This window comes from Pteropus medius, unplaced genomic scaffold (assembly GCF_902729225.1).
Source record: "Pteropus medius unplaced genomic scaffold, Ma_sr-lr_union100, whole genome shotgun sequence".
In the NCBI taxonomy this organism is placed as follows: Eukaryota; Metazoa; Chordata; class Mammalia; order Chiroptera; family Pteropodidae; genus Pteropus; species Pteropus medius.
Genome location: NW_024344561.1, coordinates 670630 through 691331, shown reverse-complemented (window position 1 = coordinate 691331; position 20702 = coordinate 670630). Strand labels below are relative to the sequence as shown.

The window sequence follows — 20702 nt, the reverse complement described above, 5'->3', positions numbered from 1 at the left end:
AGTGAGGCTATGGCTGAGCTGTCCAGCTACAGACTCTGCCCTCTCCACTACCATATCATGTCTGCTCACCAAGTTGTCCCTACAGGGAGATGTGACTGGCTTTCCCGTCTTCAGAATGCAGGATCTCCTTTCATCCTCATTCCCAGATGTTCAGTGTGGTGACTGGGATGGTGCGCTGCAGAACGTGGACAGGAATGAGGCAGATCGCGTTGGTGCTGCACTGGTTAAGGGGTGCTGTTAGCTCTGTGGCTTTGGTCTGGATGACCTAACCGCTCCAGCCTGTTTCCCTATCTGAGAAATAGTGTTGGCGAGAGCCCCTGTGAGGGCGAAACAAAGACTGTGTACCTGGCACAGTGCCTGTGTCATATGTACCCCAGAGATGCCAGCTGCTCTTGCTGTTTACTCCTGAGCAGGCATTTATTGAGTGCCCGCTGTTTACCAGACAGTATGCTGGGTGCTGGGGACCTGGCAGTTGAACAAAGCAGACAAGAATACCTGTCTTTGTGGGGCTGACATTCTGGGGAGTTGGGGTCCAGGAGGCAGGAAGGAAGCTCATATTGCTGGGGTCAGAGCGAAGGGGTAGCAGGCAGAGCCTGGCCTGGGGAGGTGGGAGGCTAGGGCTCTCTCCTAAATGGTGCCAACCGGCTAGTGTCCTAAGGAAGAGTGGAGGGTGCTGCGGGGACATCTGGTGGCAGAATAGCCCAGGTTGAGGTGGAAGCTGAGGGAGTGAGCAGGGAATGGCGAGGAGGTGATAGGGTGCTGGTGCAGGGCTCTATGAGTCACAAGGAGGAGACTGATTTTGTCCCTAGTGTGCTGGAAGCCACAGGTGGGTTTCAGGCACATGTGCAGTGTGATCTGACTTGCAGTTTGAAAGCTCTCCTTGGCTGCTGGGCTGAGAACACATGGGGCAGGGCCAGGTCCTGGGAGACAGAGATGGGAGAGTTGCGGGGGGTGGTGACCCAGGGAACTTAGCCTAAGGATGCTGGGACTAAGCAGGGGAGAAGGAGGTAGGTCTGGGTGTGACTCAGACAGCTGACAGGATTGACTGAGAGATGGACTTTAGAGAGTGGGGAAGAGATGTCTGGAGAGGGTGATAAGGCCTATCTATCTTGTGTGACACTGCCCCCAGTGTGCCAGAACAATTCCTTGTGGTGTGGTGCCCCATCACACTGGGGGAGGCTCTAAGGAAGAGAGTGGGGAGGTCATGCTTGTCTCCAGAGGCCACTGCCTACTCCTTTTCAAGGAAAGGGCCCACAAGGGGGATGGTTCTGGAACGTTGGGAGCTGGGTGGGGCGTTGTCTGGCTTTCCTGCCTGTGTGTTTACTAGCATCCCGCCTGCGGGTTCGGTCGGGCCCCTCCAGGTGGTGACGTTTGCGGAGCTGGGAGTGCACATATGGCCGACCACCATCAAGGGGCTACGGAGACATGGCAAGTGCCCACCACCTCCCATCCCCACCATATCCCCTTTGACAGATGAGGCTGTGAGTGACCTTGCTGCCAAGGTCACATGGCTGGCCTTCCAGTGATGCTGTGTAGAACAATGAGGCGATAGCTGAGGGCGACCCCCAGGAGGGTGGAGGCAAGAGCTCGATCCCAAAATGGCAGCAGTTTCCCCATCACCCTTGAAAATGCTGCTTGGCTGACTGGTTGCTTTGGGGATTGTCAGTACAACTGAAAAGTTAAAAATTAATATTTCCCTGTTATAAAACACAGAAACTCCAATCACATTAGTGACTATAAAACAGAAAGTTTTCCATTCTCACTCCACAGACAACCTCCATCAAGGGTTCAAGTGTCGCCTCTAAATTATTGTTCCCTACACAGGCCGGAAACATGCACAAGCACTAAAAAAAAAATTGGAGGACACGACCAGTCCTGCGCGTTGCACTTGGCTTTCAGCACTGCGGCCTGTACTGCTTTCTGGGCCAGTTCCAAGGCCGATTTAGCCAGTTCCCCGATGGACATCTGTGAGGTTAACAGGTTTTGCTCTGGAAAGCACTGCCGCAGGGAGTGGCTGTCCTTTAACCCACTCAGGAGAATGAAAACAGGGCAGGTGAATCAGAGGGGTCAGTAGGGGACCATCAGAGGAGGTGACATCTCTGTTGAGTCCTGAGTGAACAAAGGAAGCCAAGATTGTGGAAAGGCTTGGAGGAGACAGTCCAGGCAGCGAGTGAGCATGCACGAAGGCCCTGAGGCAGGAATGGGTTTGGCTTCCTTGCCATACCTTGACCACCAGGTTTGGCTGGAATTAGAAAGCGAGGTGGAGGTGGAGGTAGGTGCTGAGGGCAGGGAGGTGACGGGGTGATTGCGCAGGGCCTCAGAGACCATGAGAACCCTTTGATCCAGAGGAGGGATGTGATCTGACTCTTACTGAGTTTTCCTTTGATTGTATGGGGCAAACGCTCTCTTTGGGGCACTGTGGTAAGAACTTTGCAAACCCTTCCAACTACCCTCTAAGGTAGGTGGTATTATTCCCACTTAACAGATTAGGAAACCGAGGCACGAAGAGGTCACCCGACCTGCCCAGATTGTTCAGAAAGGAAGGGGCAGGGCCTGGATTCCAGCTGGGCTCTGAGAGGCCCAGCGCCAGATCTACACGCCACGGGGCACTTCCTGCTTTTGCTCCTGGCCTGGCCTCCAGATGAGACCAGGGAACAGGTGACACTAGGGCTGAGTGCCAAGGGCTGAGTGCAGGGCTGGCTCTGGAACCTGCAGGATTCCTGAGCAGGGAGGAGCCTGCTGGGAATTTTGTGATAGGAAGGTGTCCGAACTGGGACTGTGAAAGCCAGTAAGATGCTGTCCCGCCCCACTGCCGTCTGAGTCTTAGTCATATTTGTACAATGGCAGGTTTGGTTCTTCATCCCACGAGCATTGGTCACATGCCTCGTGCCTGGCTTTGTATTGGGAGCTGGGGAGAGGCCAGGGAATGTGCCAGGCAGAGTACCCTGCCCCTGTGAGGCTGCCACTCTAATGAGGGCGGCTGGAAGGGAAGGGACTGTGACAAATCAGTGAACTTGGGAGTTGCCGGTTAGGAGCAAAATTGAGAATCAAGCAGGATGGTGTGTGACAGAGGGTAGCTGCTTCATATTAGGGGTGGGGGTAGGGAGGAGACTGTTTGACTGGGAGTTGCCTGCTGGCCATGTGTATGCCGTAGGGGGAGAGGGTTCCTCCTGTTTTGGGGGAACATGGAGGAGGCCAGAATGGCAGGAACCAAGTGAGCAAGGAGGAGAATAGGAGGAGGTGAGGGCAGGGAGGTGACTGGGCGGATCACGCAGGGCCTTGTGGGCTGCGAGGAAGACCTGGGCTTTTACCCAGAGTGCGGTGGGAGCCACGGGAGGGTTCTGAACAGAGGGAGATATACCCTGACTTGGCGATCACAGGTGTCCTGTGGCCACTCTGAGGAAAATAGAGTGTGGGGATGAAGGTCGTCAGCCTGAGGCGGCGACTGCACTGGTCCAAGCAAGCACGGGCCTGGGTGGACTGGGCTGGTGGCCTTGGATGTGGAGAGGAGTGGTTGCATTTGGAGGTGGAGCCAGCAGGACAACAGGGTTGAGAGGCTGGCGGAGCCCCATGTCTCTGATCTGAATCAGGGGCGTAACCACCCTGCCGGGCCCTGTGACTACAGTGACACAGTGGCACCTTCCTGGGGACAGTGAGTGCAAGCTGGGCTCTGGGTGACCAGTGGTTACTGTTGGGTGGAGACAGGGTACGGACGAGGCAGGGACTAGGGCAGGATGTGCACAGGCCGAATGTTGAAGCTCTGGAGAGAGGGTGATAAGCTACTTCTGTTCTAGCAAAGCCACAAAGGAGACCCCTCCGTGGGGGGCGTGGTGACTGGGGTGTCTCCCTCCTTGATGTCCCACCTATGGTTCCATCTTGGCTCTGCTCCTTCCTGAAATGTGGCTCCTTAGTCTGCCCATCTGTGGAGTGGGTGTGTTGGCCGTGGCCTCATTCCTTTGGTGTTGTTAGAGGGCTCACTGAGCTGTTTCCCAGCCTGGGAATGACTGGGGCCCCAGAGCGTGGGGCTCTTCCTGTGGCTGGCACCGTGCTAAGGTCTCCCAGCCACACTGAGGATAGGGCCATGAGGACAGGATCCCAGCCTAGGGCTCTTGCCTTGTGCCTGCACCAGGCGGCTCTGACAAGGGTTGGGCTTATTGCCGGCTCATCCTCTGCCGGCTTATCTGTTTGCTTTCCAGGGGAGGCCTGCCCACTTGCCAGCCATTATTTTGGCTTCCATTATTCTTATGCGCAGGAGTTCTCATGCTCATGGGGGCTGGAAGTCAAAAGGCTTCTGGTGGGGCTTTGTGCTCTGTTCAAAGAACACTCCCCAGAGCCCTCACTGCCTTCTAGGGAGAGGTGGCCCATTTCAGAGCTGGGAAACAGGCTTTCGCAGGGGTGATGTGACTCAATGCGAGGCGGTCAGGTTGCCAGACAGGCCCTCTGTGGTGGACAGGTGGCATCTTCCCATTTCAGAGGTGGCCAGGCCAGTTCCCAGAGAGGGGAGACCTGTGCAGGGCCATACAGCTCATGGGGGCCAAGCTAGGCTTTGAACCCAAGTGGTCTGTCTTCAGAGTCCACGTTCCTCTCATCCATTCAACATGCATTTAATGAGCATCTGGTGTATTCCAGGCACTGCTCTAGGTGCTAGAGATCCAGCAGTGACCAGGCCAGATAAAGAACTCCTGCCCTGTTCTAGGATGGTGCCTCCACTGGAGGCCATGTTGGTGGAAGTAGGAAGAGTGTGCATTTGGGCAGGAGCGGCGCCGTCCACTGCACTTGCCCCCCGCTGGGCGAGCAGGGCCTGTGGGGAAGGGTTTCCTGGCAGAGGGCGCAGCCCTGCAAAGGCTTGGAGGCCAGAAGTGCAGGAGAGATCCCAGATGTGGATGGTGCAGGGAGTGGTGGGGTGGGCAGCTGGGGGACCCAGCCAAACCTGGGATTGGTCATGTGGTCTCCACAGGAAGGAGGTTTGGAGCCCAGGTCATGGAGAACCTGGGAGATGGGTAGATCAGAAGCCTGGGGCCAGGCCCGGGTTAGAGGCCGGGTGCTGAAATGATCATGGTTAACATTGAGCAGCTCCTGTGAGCCTGGGAGCAGAATAGACCCAAGATCCTGTCCTGGGGTGCTGACGTGGGGGAGGGACAGACAAGAAGCAGATAAGTGACTTACAGGGTGTTAGTGCTATGGAGAAAAAGGAAGTGCAGGAGGAAGATGGGGTGGGGGGGTTTGGAGTTGTGAATGAGGGTGAGAAAAGTCTCCCTAGGGAGGAGTCATTTGAGTCAGAGCTGTGGGGAGAACGGGGAGCAAGTCTTGGGATGCCTGTTTGTCAGGTACCCAGCTACTCTCCGAGGTGGGCGGAGTTACCCTCTTCTCACTGACTGGGAAACCCAGACCAGAGAGGCAGGGAAGCCAGCCCAAGGTCACACAGCACTCAGGGCGGCCTGGGTGCACGGTGGCCCTTGTAACAGTGGGGAGGAGAGAGGAGGGAGGTGGATGCTCTGAGTCACAGGGAGGGATGCAGTGACCTGTGGAACATGGGTGGGGTCAAGGAGGAGGAAGCAGGTGACCGAGACTTGAAAGTCGCCCCCAGAGAAGTGGATAGTCAGCGTACCTGGCAGAGCTGCTTAGGAGGATGTTTCCTTCCACCAGCCACTGGGAAGACCCTAAGGGTGCCCCTGCTGCTGTGTGTCAGGAAACCCTGTGGGTAACTTTAAGGACCAGCTGGACAGGCCCCTCCTCACCAAGCTCCGTGGAGATTTCTGGGGGGGCTGCTTTTGGGGGACTGTCCAGGTCGAGGGTCGGTGTCACTGCCCTTTCTACTTAGCAGCCCAGGAGCTTCTGGAAACACAATCGGACAAGTCCCAGGGTTCCTGGCACGCTAGGCCCCTCACACCTGCCCAGCCTTGTCCTTCAGCTTTCTCCCCCACGGGCTCTGCTTCCATCACCCAGGCTGTGCCCGCCACTCGTCCTTCCTGCTCAGCACCAAGTCCCAGCCCTGGAAAGCCCACTTCCCCTGCGTGTGCCCAGAGCTCTTGGGGGTTCTCTTGGCTACCACACTGGTCCTCGTGTTCTTCTCAGGCTCCCATTGTCCATGTCTGTGGTGTTACCATGGTGCTCATGGTGCCTGTCCCCACCCCACCCCCCAGACACGCCCAGAGCAGTCACAGGACAGCATTTGTTAACACTGGTGGCAGAAGACCTGGCCCTGGCTGGGGAGGTGCTGGTGGCTTCTGCATCAGATGTGTGGGCCCAGAGGCCTGGTGACCTGCTGGTCAGAGGCTCAGACCCCAAGTGTTTGAGTCCATGCTTGTGCCACTCCCAGATGCTGGGTGACCTGGCACAGCTGCTCATCCTTTGGGCCTAATTGCATCTCTTAAGTGGGGCTCACAGACCCCTCCTGGTGGCTTTTGGCACGGTTAAATGGGTTAAATCCATGGGTAGTTCTCGGCTCCTGGCCCGACATACCGTGAGTGCTCAACGACCGTTGACTACTTTTTTAAAAAGGAATTTTTTAGAGACAGTAATCCATGTGGATGATGTACAATTCAAACATCTTCCAGAGCGTGCAATGACTCTTCTTCCCAACAGGCACTAGCCTCCGTGGGCTCGATTTTGTTGTTTTTTCTCTTCAGTTGCAAAGCACAGACACATTTCTGCATGTTTTATTTTCCTCAGTACATCAAGAAGGAAGTTCCATATCAAAAGATAAAAGGCTCTTATTTGTGTGTGTCTGCACGGTGGTGTGGATGGGCTCTAATTTATTTAGTTAGTTCCCCCCCACAAGGGCTTTAAGGTTCCTTAGATCTGAGCTGTTCTTACTGGGAAACTAGCAAGAGTGTAAAGATTCTGTGGGCAAATGTTAATGGAGAGTCTCTCTATACTTTCCTATCTGGGTCTTCATGAGTATGTCCTCCTGGACTTATTTGTACTTGTGAGCTTCCTGCTGAGATTTAACGTAGATACAGGAATTTGCTCAATCTTAAGTATACACCTTGATTTCAAAAATAAAAGCATGCACCCAGGTAATCGCCGACAGATCAAGACAGAAGATGCTTTCATCATCCCAGAAAGTTTGCGCACGCCACTTCCAGTCAGTTCCCCCAGAGAGAACCAACTGCTCTGATTTCTATCAGCAGAGACTAGTTTTGCCTGTTCAAGTTCAAGTCTACCTTATGAATCAGCAGGAAAAACAAGGGCATATGTGTACAAAAGGCATGTGTGAGAATGTTCATCGCAGCTTTATTATGGCCCTGAACTGGAAAAGACCCCAAATGTCCTATCAGCTAGGAACAAACTGACCTGTCAACACGGGTCAACAGTGAAAAGGAACTGGCTTTGGTCACACACATCAGCACAGAGGAACCGCACAGACACATGTTGGGGACGCTGCTCCTGTGTTGTTTGGCCACTGACATTCCACTCATGTGGGAGAGGTGGGGTGGGAGGTTCTTGTGAAGGGCACGCACACTGTCACCGTTGCTGTCTGTGATTCTGTGTCGGAGGGCTGGCACCCATGGTCTCTGATGTGCAAGGTGCCTCCATCCCTGCCTTTCAGGTCCCTGCCTGTGAGCCAGGTGGCCTGGGGCTGCAAGGAGCTAGGGTCAAGGCCATGTGTGGTACCCGCTATGTCCCTGGCCTGGCATCCTCTGTGAAGGGGTGTTGCTGTCCTGGAGACACTGGGTACCCTTTCTGGCGAGGGCTGAGGTAAAAACCTACTTTGGGGTCTGGTTACCCGCGTGTGGCCTTCTTGCTGTTTCCCGCTGCACCCCTACATATAGCTTGCCCCGCATTTTCCCTTCTCAGAGAGGCCTTCCCTGACCATTCTGACCGCAAGTCCTCTAACCCCCATGGTGTATCTTCGTCATCACCCCTGCATCTCATGTGGTCCCCGTCAGAATGTCAGTGGTGTCCCCAGCACTTCCAGCATATTTGATAGGCATGAGTAATACTTGTGTGAACGAGCATGTGACTTTGGCCAGGTCACATAGCCTTTCTGTACCTTAGTCTCCTCATCTACCAAATGGGAGAATGGGTGTCCATAGCCCATGGTGTCACTTTGAGAAAAGTGGCCCGTGGGCTCTTTGTCATCCTCAAGAACAGTAGCACCCGAGGTGCTGAAGGTTGACTGTGAGCGCCCGCACCCTGGGGGGCTCCTGCATGTCTTCCAGGTGTTCTTCCCACTGTTTTGGCCCCTCCTTCCTTCCACGGTTCTCAGGCCAGCCTGTCCTCTGACCATGGTTGTTCATCTCCTAAACTCCTCTCAGCCCTATCCAGTGTCTGTCCACTGCCCTCTGTGTTCCTACTACCTCAGCCCCTCTCCCCGCCCCGGCCGTCCCCTGTCCTCGCTCACCTGGAATAGCGCAGTCGCCTTCTGCCTGCCTCTTGGCTGTGTCCTTATACCTTCAGCAGCCAGAAACATCTTTTAAAGCTACACACCTGTAAAAGCCTACACATTTGTAACCTGGCTGCCCCTAAACCCCATTGGGCGGCCTTGCCCTAAGAATGATAAGCAGCCTTCTCATCACGACCTCAGCACTGTCCTCATCCCACTCCTTGTCCCATCCAATAGAGCACCCTGCTTTGCTGTTGCTGGCAGCACCCCCATGGGGCCCTCAGAGCCTTATAGCCCATGGAGGGTTCCTTATCTTGCAGGCTGGGCTGCAGTTCCCCACGAGGGTACAGGCCAACCTATGTGTGGTCACTGCTGTGTGCCTGCTCCCAGCCAAAGGAGGCACTATATAAGTGTGGTGGGATATCCCACGGGCTAATGGGGCTCGGGCCCCATTGTGCATGGTGTGTGGCGAAGGCACACCTGCTCCCTCCTTCTGCACACTGGGTTAACAGTGTTCCCAGGGATTCTGATGCCCAGCTTGAGCAGAGAAGCAGTGGCCTCTGGTACCCTCCAGGGTCTCAACAGGGGTTCCCAACATGGGTAGGGAACCTGGGACACTGTGGTTGCCACCGTACTGGGGAGCAACGTGGCACCAGTGACGCTACACTGGGAACCCAGGGACACTGTTGTCTCATGATATATGAGACACACCTGTCCAGTCCCAATCGTCCTGTGTCCTGCACAGATTTCAGATAATCTAAACATTTATCAAGGTGCAAATCTTGTTTGAAATTCCCTGAGCCTAGAAACTTCGTCCATTTTACATGAAACGACAGAGGCCTTTGCATTGCTTGAATAATCTCTGAAAATGCTCCTTTGCTTTCCTTTCTTAATGGTCCATGGCAGCTTCTGGTCTTCCCACTGTGCGTGAATCCATGTGTACTAGCTGGTGCAGATAGTGCCTGAGTATTTCCATAGTGCAATACAGAGTCGTCGTCGTTGTTGTTGTTGTTTTTTAAATTAAAAAGCTGTATTGAGGGGTCATTTACATGCTAGGAAACACACCCATTTCAAACGCAGTGTTTTTTAGTAAATTTACAGTAAATATTAGCAGGCATCACCATAGTCCAGTTTTAGAACATTTTCATCACCCCAGAAGCTGTCTCCTCTCTATATTTTTTACCCCTCGGCAACTACTGGTCCACTTCCTGCCTATATCGATTTGTCTTTTTGGGACATGAAACACATCATATTTTATCATCAGCTACTTTCCTTTTAGTCTTTATATCATACATATGGCATTATATTAATTTTAAAATGTATGTAGGAAATATACTGATCTCTTTGGGATCTTGGGGAGATGGTTCAAATATTTAAGGAAAGGACCTTTTGGGCATGCTGGGGCTGGAGCACAGCCAGCTGGAGTTCCATTTGTCACTAAGCTTCCATCCAGTTTCTCGACCCTTCCCCCCATCCCGTGGCCTCAGGACCCTCCAAGGCCAGAGTGTTCTCCAGTGTCCTGCTGGGGTTGGTGTCTTTGCTGAGGTTGCCTGAATTGCAAGAGGGGATTGCTCCACCACATATGGTCATACTTCCTGTTCCACAAACCAGCCTCGTGAGTAATTTCTGTCCCTTTCCCCTCCCACAGGGACTTCCTTCCCCGAGGTTCAGGAATCGTCACTCGGCGGCCTCTCATTCTGCAGCTCATCTTCTCAAAAACAGGTACAGTGGGGTGATTAAAGCTGTAGCAGGAAATGAACGTGGACACCGTGTCTAGCAGGAGCCGGGGGTCTTATAATGTAGTCTCTGATGGCTGGGCTGTTGTTTGGGTTTGAATTCACGTTTTTCACACGTGCAGGAAAGTTGAAGCACAGTTCACTGAATACTCACCCCCACCCCCAGCTTCCTCAGCTGTAACCAAACTGCCAGGTGCCATATGTGCTTGCTGTATTGTAGATAACATGTTTTTGCTGAATGCATGCAAAATCAGTAGCAGACTTTGTGACATGTCAACCTAAAATGCTTCAGTGCTCCTCCTCCCCTTGCAATAAGGACACTCTCCTGCAGTCACAGACCATGCCCAAGAAAAGTAATCATTCCTGCATGTTATCTAACAGCCAGTTTATACTCATGTTGCTAGTTGTCCTCCAACTATCTTCTCTGACTGGTTTACAGCTGCTCAGACCAATCCCATGCTACACTCCATTGTCGTGTTTCCACTTTTCATTAGAGCAGCATCCCTGCCATTTCTTTTTTAATTATGACATTGACTTTTGGGAGAGACCTGCCCGTCGAATAAAGAATGGCCCACATGTAGATTTTTTTTCTGTCCTCCACTGTGTTCTCACACAACTTATTCCCACACAAGCCTGACATGACATGGGCATGTCTCCCAGCTTGAAACTCACTCAGGCCTCCTTGGAAAGCATCTCAGATGAGAAGGAAAGAGGGGAGCCGTAGCGGGTGGGACCTCCCTCTCTCCAGAGCTCTTAGGGGTTTCCATTCGGGGTCTCCAACTGACCTGGAGTGTCAGCCCTGCCCGGTTCAGCACTGGGCAGGCTGCTGACACATCCCCATTTTTATAGCTAGGGAAAATGAGGCCTAGCCAGGTTACCTGCTTTCCTAGCTGGGGCCAGATCTGGGATCTGAGGTTAGACCTCGGACCAGGCTCTCAGCTGTGTCCCATTCCTGCCCTCCTGCCATCATTTTCTTACTCCGCCCTACCCACTTGTGGGAGGGCATGGCTCCAAAGAGAGGTGGCAGCAGATTGGCTTAGCACCTCCTCTTTGTGAGCTCTGCCATGTCATAGGCCATGGGAGAGCCAATGGGCTGCCTCCTCTGGTTTCAGATGTCCAATCAGCTGTGCCAGGACAGGTAGCAGCAGAGCAGCAGATGTCAGAGTCAGTGTAGATCAAAGTCAGGGTTTCTACTTCCCATTTTGCAGGTTGATTGTGGGGATGTGATAATCTGTATTTTAATGAGTTCTCCAGGTGGTGCGGGTGCTCTTGGCCCCTGGCAATCCTGGGAAAACCACTGCCCTAGTGGTGGGGGCTGGAAGCTAAGATTGCCCAGGTTCAGGTCCTGGCTCTGCAGCTTACTGGCTGGCTGTCTGGCCCCTGCACAGGGACTGCTACTCACAGCCATGTTTCCTGTCTGGACAGCAGAGATAATAATAGCACCGTCTTTGTTGGTTGCTTGCTGTGAAGACCATCTTATTCAAAACAGGTACACCCTTAGAACCGTGCCTGGCACAATCAAGGCCCTCACTAAGTGGCGCTGTACCAATGGCCACGGTGTTGTGCTTGCCGCTCGCCTGTTAGCGGACAGCTTGCTGGGAGAACAGGTTGGCTGGCTTCCTGCCTTGGAAGGTCATGACCATGTCATGGTGGGAGGGCTCCCTCATCACCTCCATGGTGGCTGTCACCCAGCGGTGGTCCACTGAGCGCTTACTGTGTGCCACAGGCCGATCCAGGGCTGGAGGTCCAAGGTGAGCAGGACCAGGACCCGCCATCTGCTCTCTTGGCACTCCATTAGTGCCAACAGACAGATGGGAGAAACTTGTGGAAGAGACCAGGAACGAGACATGCAGGTCTGCCCCTCATTAGATGGGAGCATGTGTGGTAGAGGGAGGGTAGCTAACTCCATCCAGAAGGTAGGGACATCACGTGATGCTTTCCTGAGGAAGTGATGTGTGAGCTGAGGCTGACCGGTGCGATGGGTATGTCGGGGGAGCGAGCACTCTCCTTCCCAGCGATGTGACGTGTGTGAGGACTGTGAGGCGCTGCTGCCCAGAGTGGCCACTTGGAGGAACTGAAATTCCTTCTGGGGGGTGGGGGTGGGGAGGAGAAGCACGTGATGAGCAACAGCCAAGGGAGCACCAAGGGCAGGAGTTTGAGGGCGTGCATCTGCCTAGTGCCTGACTGGGATTAAGGTTGAACTCTTCATTCCTGTCATCCCCACTTCAGAGAGGACTGAACTGAGGCTTCCCAGCTAAAACTCCTTGCCTGAGGGCACACGGGGGGGTCATCTTGAGTGGCAGGTCTTAAACTCACTCTTGGAGAGAGTGGCCTTAGGCTGAGGTATGACTTAACCAGATCCTATAGCTACTGGTGGAGAAGAGACCACAGAGACCAGTGCAGGGGGTTCGGAGGGATCCAGGAGGAGGCGGGAACAGGTGCCCAGAGGCAGGTAGGGACAGGGTGGCAGCCATGGAGATGGTGATATAGTTGGATCCTGTTGGGTTGGGGTAGTGATAAGGGTCGAGAGAGGACCCTGGGTATACTACATGCAGCGGCCCTTGCTGTGTCCCAGCTTGCATACTCCCCTCCCCCACCAGACCTGGCATTCCAGGTCTGTTAACGCCCCGAGTAGGTCCGTGCCCACTCCAAGCTGGGCCTGGGCCATGGTGGCGAGGCAGTGTGAGTCCTCTGAGAATCCTGGCCTGCCCTGAGCCCAGCTGGGCTGAGGGGGAAGCACAGTGCACTGTGCGAGAGTAAATCGGGCACTGGCTCTACTCTGGGCCGGGGGCCTATGGAGAACATTCTAGGCAGGGGCAACAGAGTGTTCGAAGCTGTGAGGTGAGGCTGGGGAGGGGCCAGGAGCTAGGTCGCACGGCCTGACAGACATTGCGAGGGATTCAGGCAGTGGGAGCCCGTGTGGCACGCAGGATGTAGAGAGACAGCTCAGCCCACGGGCTGCATTGGGGAGGGGGAGCAGGCAGAGACAGGAGTATGGGTGGGGCCAGGGAGATGTTAGTCCGGCAACAGCGAGAGGTCAGGGGGCCCGGCCCAGGGCAGTGCCGCGGGCGTGAAGGGCAGTCTAGAGTAACCTCCAGTGCCCAGAGGCCACCGAGGCACTGAATTAGCAGAGGCCCTGGGGTTGAGGGAGGTGGGTGGGAAGTGGGACACCCCACTAATAGGAGGGAGGAATGTGAGTGCAGTGTGGGACACGGTGATGGCTGGGGCTCCCGGGGCCCTTTAGGGGCCACAGGGACTGTGTTGTTGCTAGAGATTGAACTTTTGTCTGGCTGGCTCTCTGAGACAAGATTGTGGAGCCAGGCTGCCATCTTTTACTGTCCAGGGCCTTGGGCAAGTGGCTTTCCTCTCTTGTGCCTTGGCTTCCTCATCTGTAAAATAGGGTAGTAGTGGTGTCGCTCTTGTAGCCCTGGCACCCCGTGTGGCACGTCCCTGAGGCTGGACTTCGATATTCCTCTCCGACTCCTGTCACACCTAGTTTCTCCTCCAGACTGGTCTCAGTGAGATATTACTTTAGATTGGTTTAGTTTAAAAATTACCTCAGACCTCAGCCACCAGGAAGTTTGGTGGCTCATGGGTGAACCCTGCTCCTCCTTGGGCACCACCCCTGGGCCTCGTAAGCCTTGGGTGCTAGGGCCTGCTCTTATGTGGAATGTGGATGACCGGGGCTTCCTGAGCCTCCCCTCCCGGCCTTGACCTTGGTCGATGCTCATAGGAGCCAGAGAGGGGATGTCAGGACTTGGCTCCTAGCCTCCTCCTTGTGGCTTTGTGTCCCTGATGGGGCCTTGCCGGCCTGAGACCTCACTTCCTCCTGGTCCCTCGCTGCAGCTACAATCTCCCTCCTCATCTTCAAGCTCAGTTTGTTTGTTTTTATCTCCAGGCCTTCATTTTCACTGTGCTCCTGCCTGGAACACCCCGCACCCTCTCTTCCTCCTCCTCCTCCTCCTCACCCTTGGGGGACCCGCACCCCACCCTTTGTTCTTCCGCAGCCCATGTAATGTGACATCATCCTGTTGTATTTTCTTAATAGTATCTCTCTCCCTCTGTTCTAACACTAGTGCCACGAGAGCAGGAACACCGATCTGCTTTGTCTACTGCTCTCGTCCCAGTCGGTGCTTCACCAGCATCGGCCGGGTTCCTGGGCGTGCTCTGCCGGCTGCTGCTGTGCCCCTTCTGCCCGTGGGCGGGATTATCAGCGACTGTGCTGCACCTTCACCCGTGAGCTGGGCCCTCGCAGGGCCCTCCCTACAGAGCCTACAGACTTTGCAGCAGTCGGGTGCCTACCTTGTGTCCAGTGAGGAAACCAAGCTGGGAGCTGGCTCGGGTCAGGCTGTGGGCTGGCTGCAGTGCCCGCTGGGACTGTCCCCTTCTCCAGCGTGCGTTCTTTTCTCTTGCCACCAAGCAGTTCTCTCAGTTTTAAGAGGACACTTACCAGGTGTCCTACAATTTAATTCGGTTCTGATGCTACCTACCTGGAGATAGTGTCAGATCTCACAGGTTGAGGGTTCAATCCTGCAAGACCGTATTCCCCCACAAACTTCAGACACCAATTGTCACCTGCGCCTCTGACCATCTAGCTGTAGGTCGGAGGTTCCAATGACTCCCTCCTTGGGTTCAATTAATTTTCTAGAGCAACTCACAGAACTCAGAGAATTTTACTCACTAGATTTTTGGTTTATCATAAAAGGATGTAACTCAGGAATAGCCAGATGGAAGAGGCGCACGGAGCAAGGCATGGGGAAGGGACGCTGAGCTTCCGTATCCTCTCCCGGCATCTCCAAGTGTTCACCAACCCGTAGCTCTCCAAACCCATTCTTTTGGGTTATTCTTTTGGGTGGAGTCTTCAGCATGTAGGCGTTGTTGATCAAATCAGTCCTTATTGGTGATTGATTCAACTGCCAGCCCCTGTCCTCTCCCAGAAGGTCGAGGTGAGACTGAAAGTCCCAATCCTCTAATCACATGATTGGTTCTCCTCGACGTAAACTCAGGTGTGGTTGAAAGGGGCTTATTATGAGTATCTAGGCTCTTTTTACAGTGCTTATCACATAGGACTTGCCAAGAACTGCAGGCGCTCTGTGCCAGGCATGGAGGGAAGACCAGTTATAGTTTTTACTATAAATCACAGTATCACAGCTTCTCAGTGGCAGCGTGTCCTAGACTGGGAAGTGTTTGTTCACTTGTCTCGTTAGGGGGAGCTTGAGGACCAAATGAACTCAGGAGATGCCACATACTTTGTCCCTTTTTGGTCAGCTAAAGGCTCTGAAAAGTCCCTTGACATCAGATCCTAGTCCCTGGAGATCAGATCTATCCAATTGTGTGGCAGTCAGGGTCTCCCAGGTGCATTTAGCTCCACATCTTCCTCCTGGGCTGCGTCGACCAGGCCCGCAGGTCTGTCGGTGCCAGGTTTGAGGAAGGCAGACCCTGTGTCCCTCTGCCAGGGTCGGTCTAGTGGCTCTGCTCTTTGCTGGGTGGAGAAAGGGTGGGATCTGTTCACGAAGATCAGGGCAGAGCCCCTCCGTGCGAAGCCCCTCTGTGCAGAGCACTGAGACCCCAGACAGCCTCGCACATGTCCCTAAGACCAGCAGCTAAGCTATTCGTGTGTCCCCAGGGGTCCAGCACTGTGTATTTGATTGCTTTCTCACATCGCCCCAGCACTGGGTTCTGTGTTGTGGGGAAACTGAGGTCCAGATAGAAGGGTGTGGCTAGGCACTTTCCCGCCTTGCTCTCCCTGTCGGCTCCCCAGATCACGTGGTGCCTGACTGGCCTTCTCCAGGCCTGAGGGGCTGGGCTGAAGGCAGGTCATTCCAGCAAGACATTTCATAATTCTTAAGACTTGCCAGCAGGCATGTGACCTGGTCTGCCTTTGGAGTTGGGAGGGTGATCTTCTGACCTTCCTTTCAGTCCTTTGGGCTTCCTCGAACTTCTTTAAAACAGGAGGGGCCAGAAGCCAGGCCTGAGGGGCCGTGGCCTCTGTCATGGGAGTGCTTCCTCCTGCCCCAGATGGCCCGATCCCTAGAAGGTTGTGGCATGCACTTGTCACCTCCCTTCTGAGGATACCTTCTTGAAGGGCCAGGGAGACACCCAAGGTGAGGGATTGGGTGTTTAGCATAATGGGGACCGACTTGGTAGTCATGGGGTGATACTCTCCCAGGCTACAGTACCTAATGCTTTGTTATAGGCCGGTTAGTAAAGTTGTTTTAAGCAGCTAACTCTGTATCAGGCACCAGGGTGAGTATGACCAAACCAAGTCCTTCATAGTCCCTCTGTTGCAACTCCAGTTTCAGCAGGGGACAGGTGTGGTGTGTCAGTGTGAGGAGTGCTATGGAAGAGGGGACATAAAGACGGGGCAGGGGTGCTGCTGGCGTCAGGTGGTCAGGGCGGGCCTCCCCAAGCAAGGTATTTAGAGCTGAGACCTGAAAGAGGCAGGGAACAAGTTCTGTGGGGAGAGCAGAACCTCCTTCTAGAAAATACTGCAAGTGCATTTATTGACCCCACAGTTAGGAAGAGGCGGGAAGCCATGTGGTAGGCAAGGGTGGCTGGCTCCTTGGGGTTGGCAGTGACCGCTGGACGAGGCCCGCTTTATTCCTTTATTCTTGCTGTGCTCCAGGCCCCGAGCTGGGTCCCGTGGAGCCCCGAGGCCTGATTACACACGCTGACCCTCCTCCCCGGGCAGCCCGCTTCACAAGAGTGTTTGTGTGGCTGTTGAAATGCTATGGCAGGTGCCAGGGACCAGTGAGACTGGCTTTCCTATCTGCGTATGAGGAACAGGTTTGAAAACACTGCATCTGGGCTAGTGACAGTGGGGAGCAGTTCTGCAGCGGGGACTGGGGCAGGCAGAGTGGCCAGTAGCTTGCCCTTGGCCGCTGGGGATGAGTTGCAGGCTATGAGCTCAGTCTCAAGGCCTCTGACTTACTGACATGGGGGCAGTTAAATCACCTCCAGCATTCGAGCACACACAGGGCTGCGGAGGCCAGCCTAACCCCTTATCTTTTTTCCTGTTTCTATTTTCCTCATAGGGAAACTAAGGTACAGAGAGTGAGCCCGGCCACTGAGAGGGCAGCCCCCGTCCCTCTCCTGGAGTCTCCAGAGCATCCTTAGGGCATGGGGAAAGGTTGTCACTTAAAAGAGATGGTGCAGGCCCGGGCAATCTGCCCACCTCCGCCCTTACCTGCCTCCATCATCTTGAGATAGGCTGGGGCTGGAGTTGGGCAGGTCGCCTCTCCCAGTTCCTGGTATGTTGGGTCTCTGTCACACCTGCTGTGACTTGCTTGTGCAGTGTCCATCTTCCCCATCAGACCAGGAGCCTGGCTTGGGACTGGGCCTGTGTCATCAGTTAGCGCTTTGGGAAGGAAGGAGGGAGGAAAGCTCCACCAGACCTTGTCCCTGTCTGGCCTCCCATATATTCAGCTTGTGGCTTTGGGGGTGCCGAGCCACCTCGCAGAAGCTGAATCAGGGACATATTCTGGTAGAGTCATTCATTCATGCATATAATTATTAAGCACCTACTGTGTGCCCAAAGGGACCCCAGGGACACAGAGTGAACAACACAGATTCAGATCTGTGCCCCGTGGGATGGACCTTTCAGCTGGGAACCAGAGAAATACACAGGGTGAGAAGGTAAATGAGATTAGAGTGCTCGGAGGATGGTGAGGCGGGCTCACAAGGAAGCACTGATGGGGAAAGAGACTGAAGAGTCTGCCATCTCAGGTGTGAGCCAAGGCAGGTGACCCCTGAATGAGGTGAGGGAGCTGTGAGTGTGCCTGCAAGGAAGAGAAGCCCTGAGGCGGAGCAGGCCTGGAGTGTGAGCCGGGAAACCAGCAGAAGAGAGAGAAGAGAGTTGAGATCAGAAATTCAGGGGGAAGGAAATTTTGCAGGGCCCTGTAGGATGCGGTAAGGACTTTGGCTTTTACTTGAGAGAGTGGGAGCCGTGGAAGGTGTCGAGGATGGGAGGGCCAAGGTTTGGCTTTAAGAGGGTCAGTGCTGTGGGGGAAAGCAGGCTTGGCTGAAGCTTTTTAATGTTGGTGTGACCCAGGAATTCAGCACATGGTTCCAAAATGACAAGGAGCCCAGCAAAGAAGGCGGGTGGTAAAGGATGGGCCTGGCTGGCTCCCGAACCCTTCCTGCTATCTGTGGACCTGCTAGGGAAGAAGCCGGGGCTTTCCAGCACTATCTCCTGCATAACCTTCACTCACACAGACAGGAGGCTGCCAGCTCACACCGGGTTCTGGGAGGCCACAGCTGGCAGGTCCTGGTCCCATAATCACAGTGACCTGGCTCTGAGGGGGTGGAGGCCCAAGATTCAGGATGGGGTGCCAGGTGACCCGGAGCCTGGAGGCCCTGGAAGAGGAGGAGGTGGGGCCAGGCCTTCCAGACACCAGGCCTGGCGGGGCAGAGGTCCGCAGGAGGGCCCATGTGATGGTCCCTAGCCGCTTTCACATTCCGTATTCCGCAGAACTCCTGGAAAGGACAGTCTCTTTCAGGAGCTCAGCCCGGGGCCTTGATCAAGCCAGAATAGAACTGAGGTTTGCTGTGGGGGTTGGAAGACTGTTCCATTTTTGGGTGGCTGTTGCAGGAAGAGCAGCCTATCCTCTTGTCCTTGTGGAGGGCTGGAGCATGACTGTCCTTGGGAACCGGGTCAGCTGGCGGGGGTGGGGTGGATGATCCTGGATCCATCCTCATTGCCTTTGCTCCCGAGTGGCTAGTGCCCATGCTGGACAGATCCTCAGTGATTTGACTGCATGGAGTCCCCGATCCCAGCCACAGCGCTTCAGAGAGCTGAAGAAGAGACTGTAAATGGCCTCTCAAAGGCCATATGATTTGAGAGCCACTGCCTGGAGACAGATTATCTGAACTCCAAATCCCATCTCCACCACTGAGCTTGGGCCAAGTCACGTTACCTCTCTGGGCCTCAGTTTCCTTATCTGCGATCCCAGCATCACGGAGGTGCCTGCCTGCTAAGGTGATCACTCATGCAGGGCAAATGGTGCCACAGGCTGGTCCCAGCCAGAGCGAGCCAGGGCTAGTGTTGGCCGTCGTGTGTTAGGTTGCTGTGATGGGTCGGCGAACCTCCTTGCGCTCATGTCTTTCTATCTCGTTCCACTTATAGGTAGAGATTCTAGATCTGCCCAGCCTTCCTCTGCCCCAGGTCTCCATCTCTGTCTTTTCTTTTGAGGCTGCTGATATGTCTGTGCTCTGATCTCTGTAGCCAGGTCTCCTCCTGGTGGACAGTGAGGTGATTTCCAGTTTTAAATTTTCGAAAGAGCACGGTAGTACATACCTTCGCATCTCTGCAGTGGTCCACTTCTGTAGGCCATTTGCCGCATGACTGACTGCTCTCTTTTTAGCATCACTGCAGGAGCTGTGATCTCTGAGCCTTGTCCCCAACATTTACTACGAAAATTCAAATGTAAAGAAAAGTTGGATTGTACTGTAACACGTGTACCCCACAACGAGCATTTCCTATTCTTGCTCTTTCCCGTATCTGTGCTTTGGATTTCTCTAGCTCGATGATAGGACTAGCACTGCCTTGTCACTTATTTGTTCCCCTTCGTCTCAGTGTCAGTATGGCTTTCAGAGACCCCGGCTCAGAAGGCATGAAGAGGCCTCTTATATCTACTCTAGGAACTGCCTAGAAAGCGTTTGTACTGAGGGTTCATGTCTAGATGGGTGGCCCTCGAACGGCCGGGGGAAGGAGAGAGAGACGCTGAGACAGATTTGGTGAGGCCAGCAGTTGTGTCCCGTTCCCCATACTGTTGGTGCCTTGGGGAAGGACAAGTGAGTCCCAGGGACAAGCGCCTGCTGGCAAACGCTGGTGGCTTGGGGTCCCACAAGGACAGCAGCTTCTGTCTCTTTTGACTGTGACCCACAGCATGGGAGGTTCTGCATCACAGCCCGGGACCCAGTCTCACGTATGACACCACAGAAGAAGTTTCATCAAACATACATCACCCACGCTCTGGGTGACGTATGCTGTTACTTCCTCTTCTGTTCATCAGAAAGGAATAAATGCTGGTCACATCCACCTGTTTGGTTGGTTTTTTTTTTGACCCATAATATGTCGCAATGCGTAGATTTGCAAAATGCTTCATGAGATTGTTCGTTCCATGGGGATGGGATCTCTGCCAGTTGTGTTCCTTGTGGAACCCTGCGGTCTGGAAGGGGGTTTGGTCTACAAGAGCGCCCCTCTCAAATACTTGTCATGAGGATGAATCTAAAGCTCCCCAGATTCCAAGAGCAACTGTGACTAATTCTTTCTCTGCTTGCAAAATGCCTGTCTCACAAGGCCGTCTGCTCCCCGCGCACTTACAAGACCGCTTCTCTTTCTCACTGTGAGCATCTTTCTTCCCCTTGCAGAATATGCCGAGTTTTTGCACTGCAAGTCCAAAAAGTTTACAGACTTTGATGAAGTCCGGCAGGAGATCGAAGCGGAGACTGACAGGGTCACGGGGACCAACAAAGGCATCTCCCCAGTGCCCATCAACCTGCGGGTCTACTCACCACACGGTAGGCAGCACGGGCGCAGACCTGTCACGGGTGGAGGAAAGCTCGCGGGTTGGGACGGCCTCACAATCATAAAACATATGTCCCCTCCCATTTTCTTAACACACATCCAGCCCTCT

General features: G+C 54.3%; 1 protein-coding gene across 4 annotated transcripts in view; it reads left to right on the top strand.

The window, feature by feature from the left end:
• Nucleotides 1-20702, top strand: part of DNM2 (dynamin 2) — an 82650-nt gene that overhangs the window by 20104 nt on the left and 41844 nt on the right. For all 4 annotated transcript variants that reach the window (XM_039873184.1, XM_039873182.1, XM_039873181.1 and 1 more), the window contains exons 2-3: nucleotides 9978-10051; nucleotides 20437-20586. In XM_039873184.1, coding sequence (XP_039729118.1) covers nucleotides 9978-10051; nucleotides 20437-20586 — 224 coding nt within the window. The remainder of the gene's footprint in view (nucleotides 1-9977; nucleotides 10052-20436; nucleotides 20587-20702) is intronic.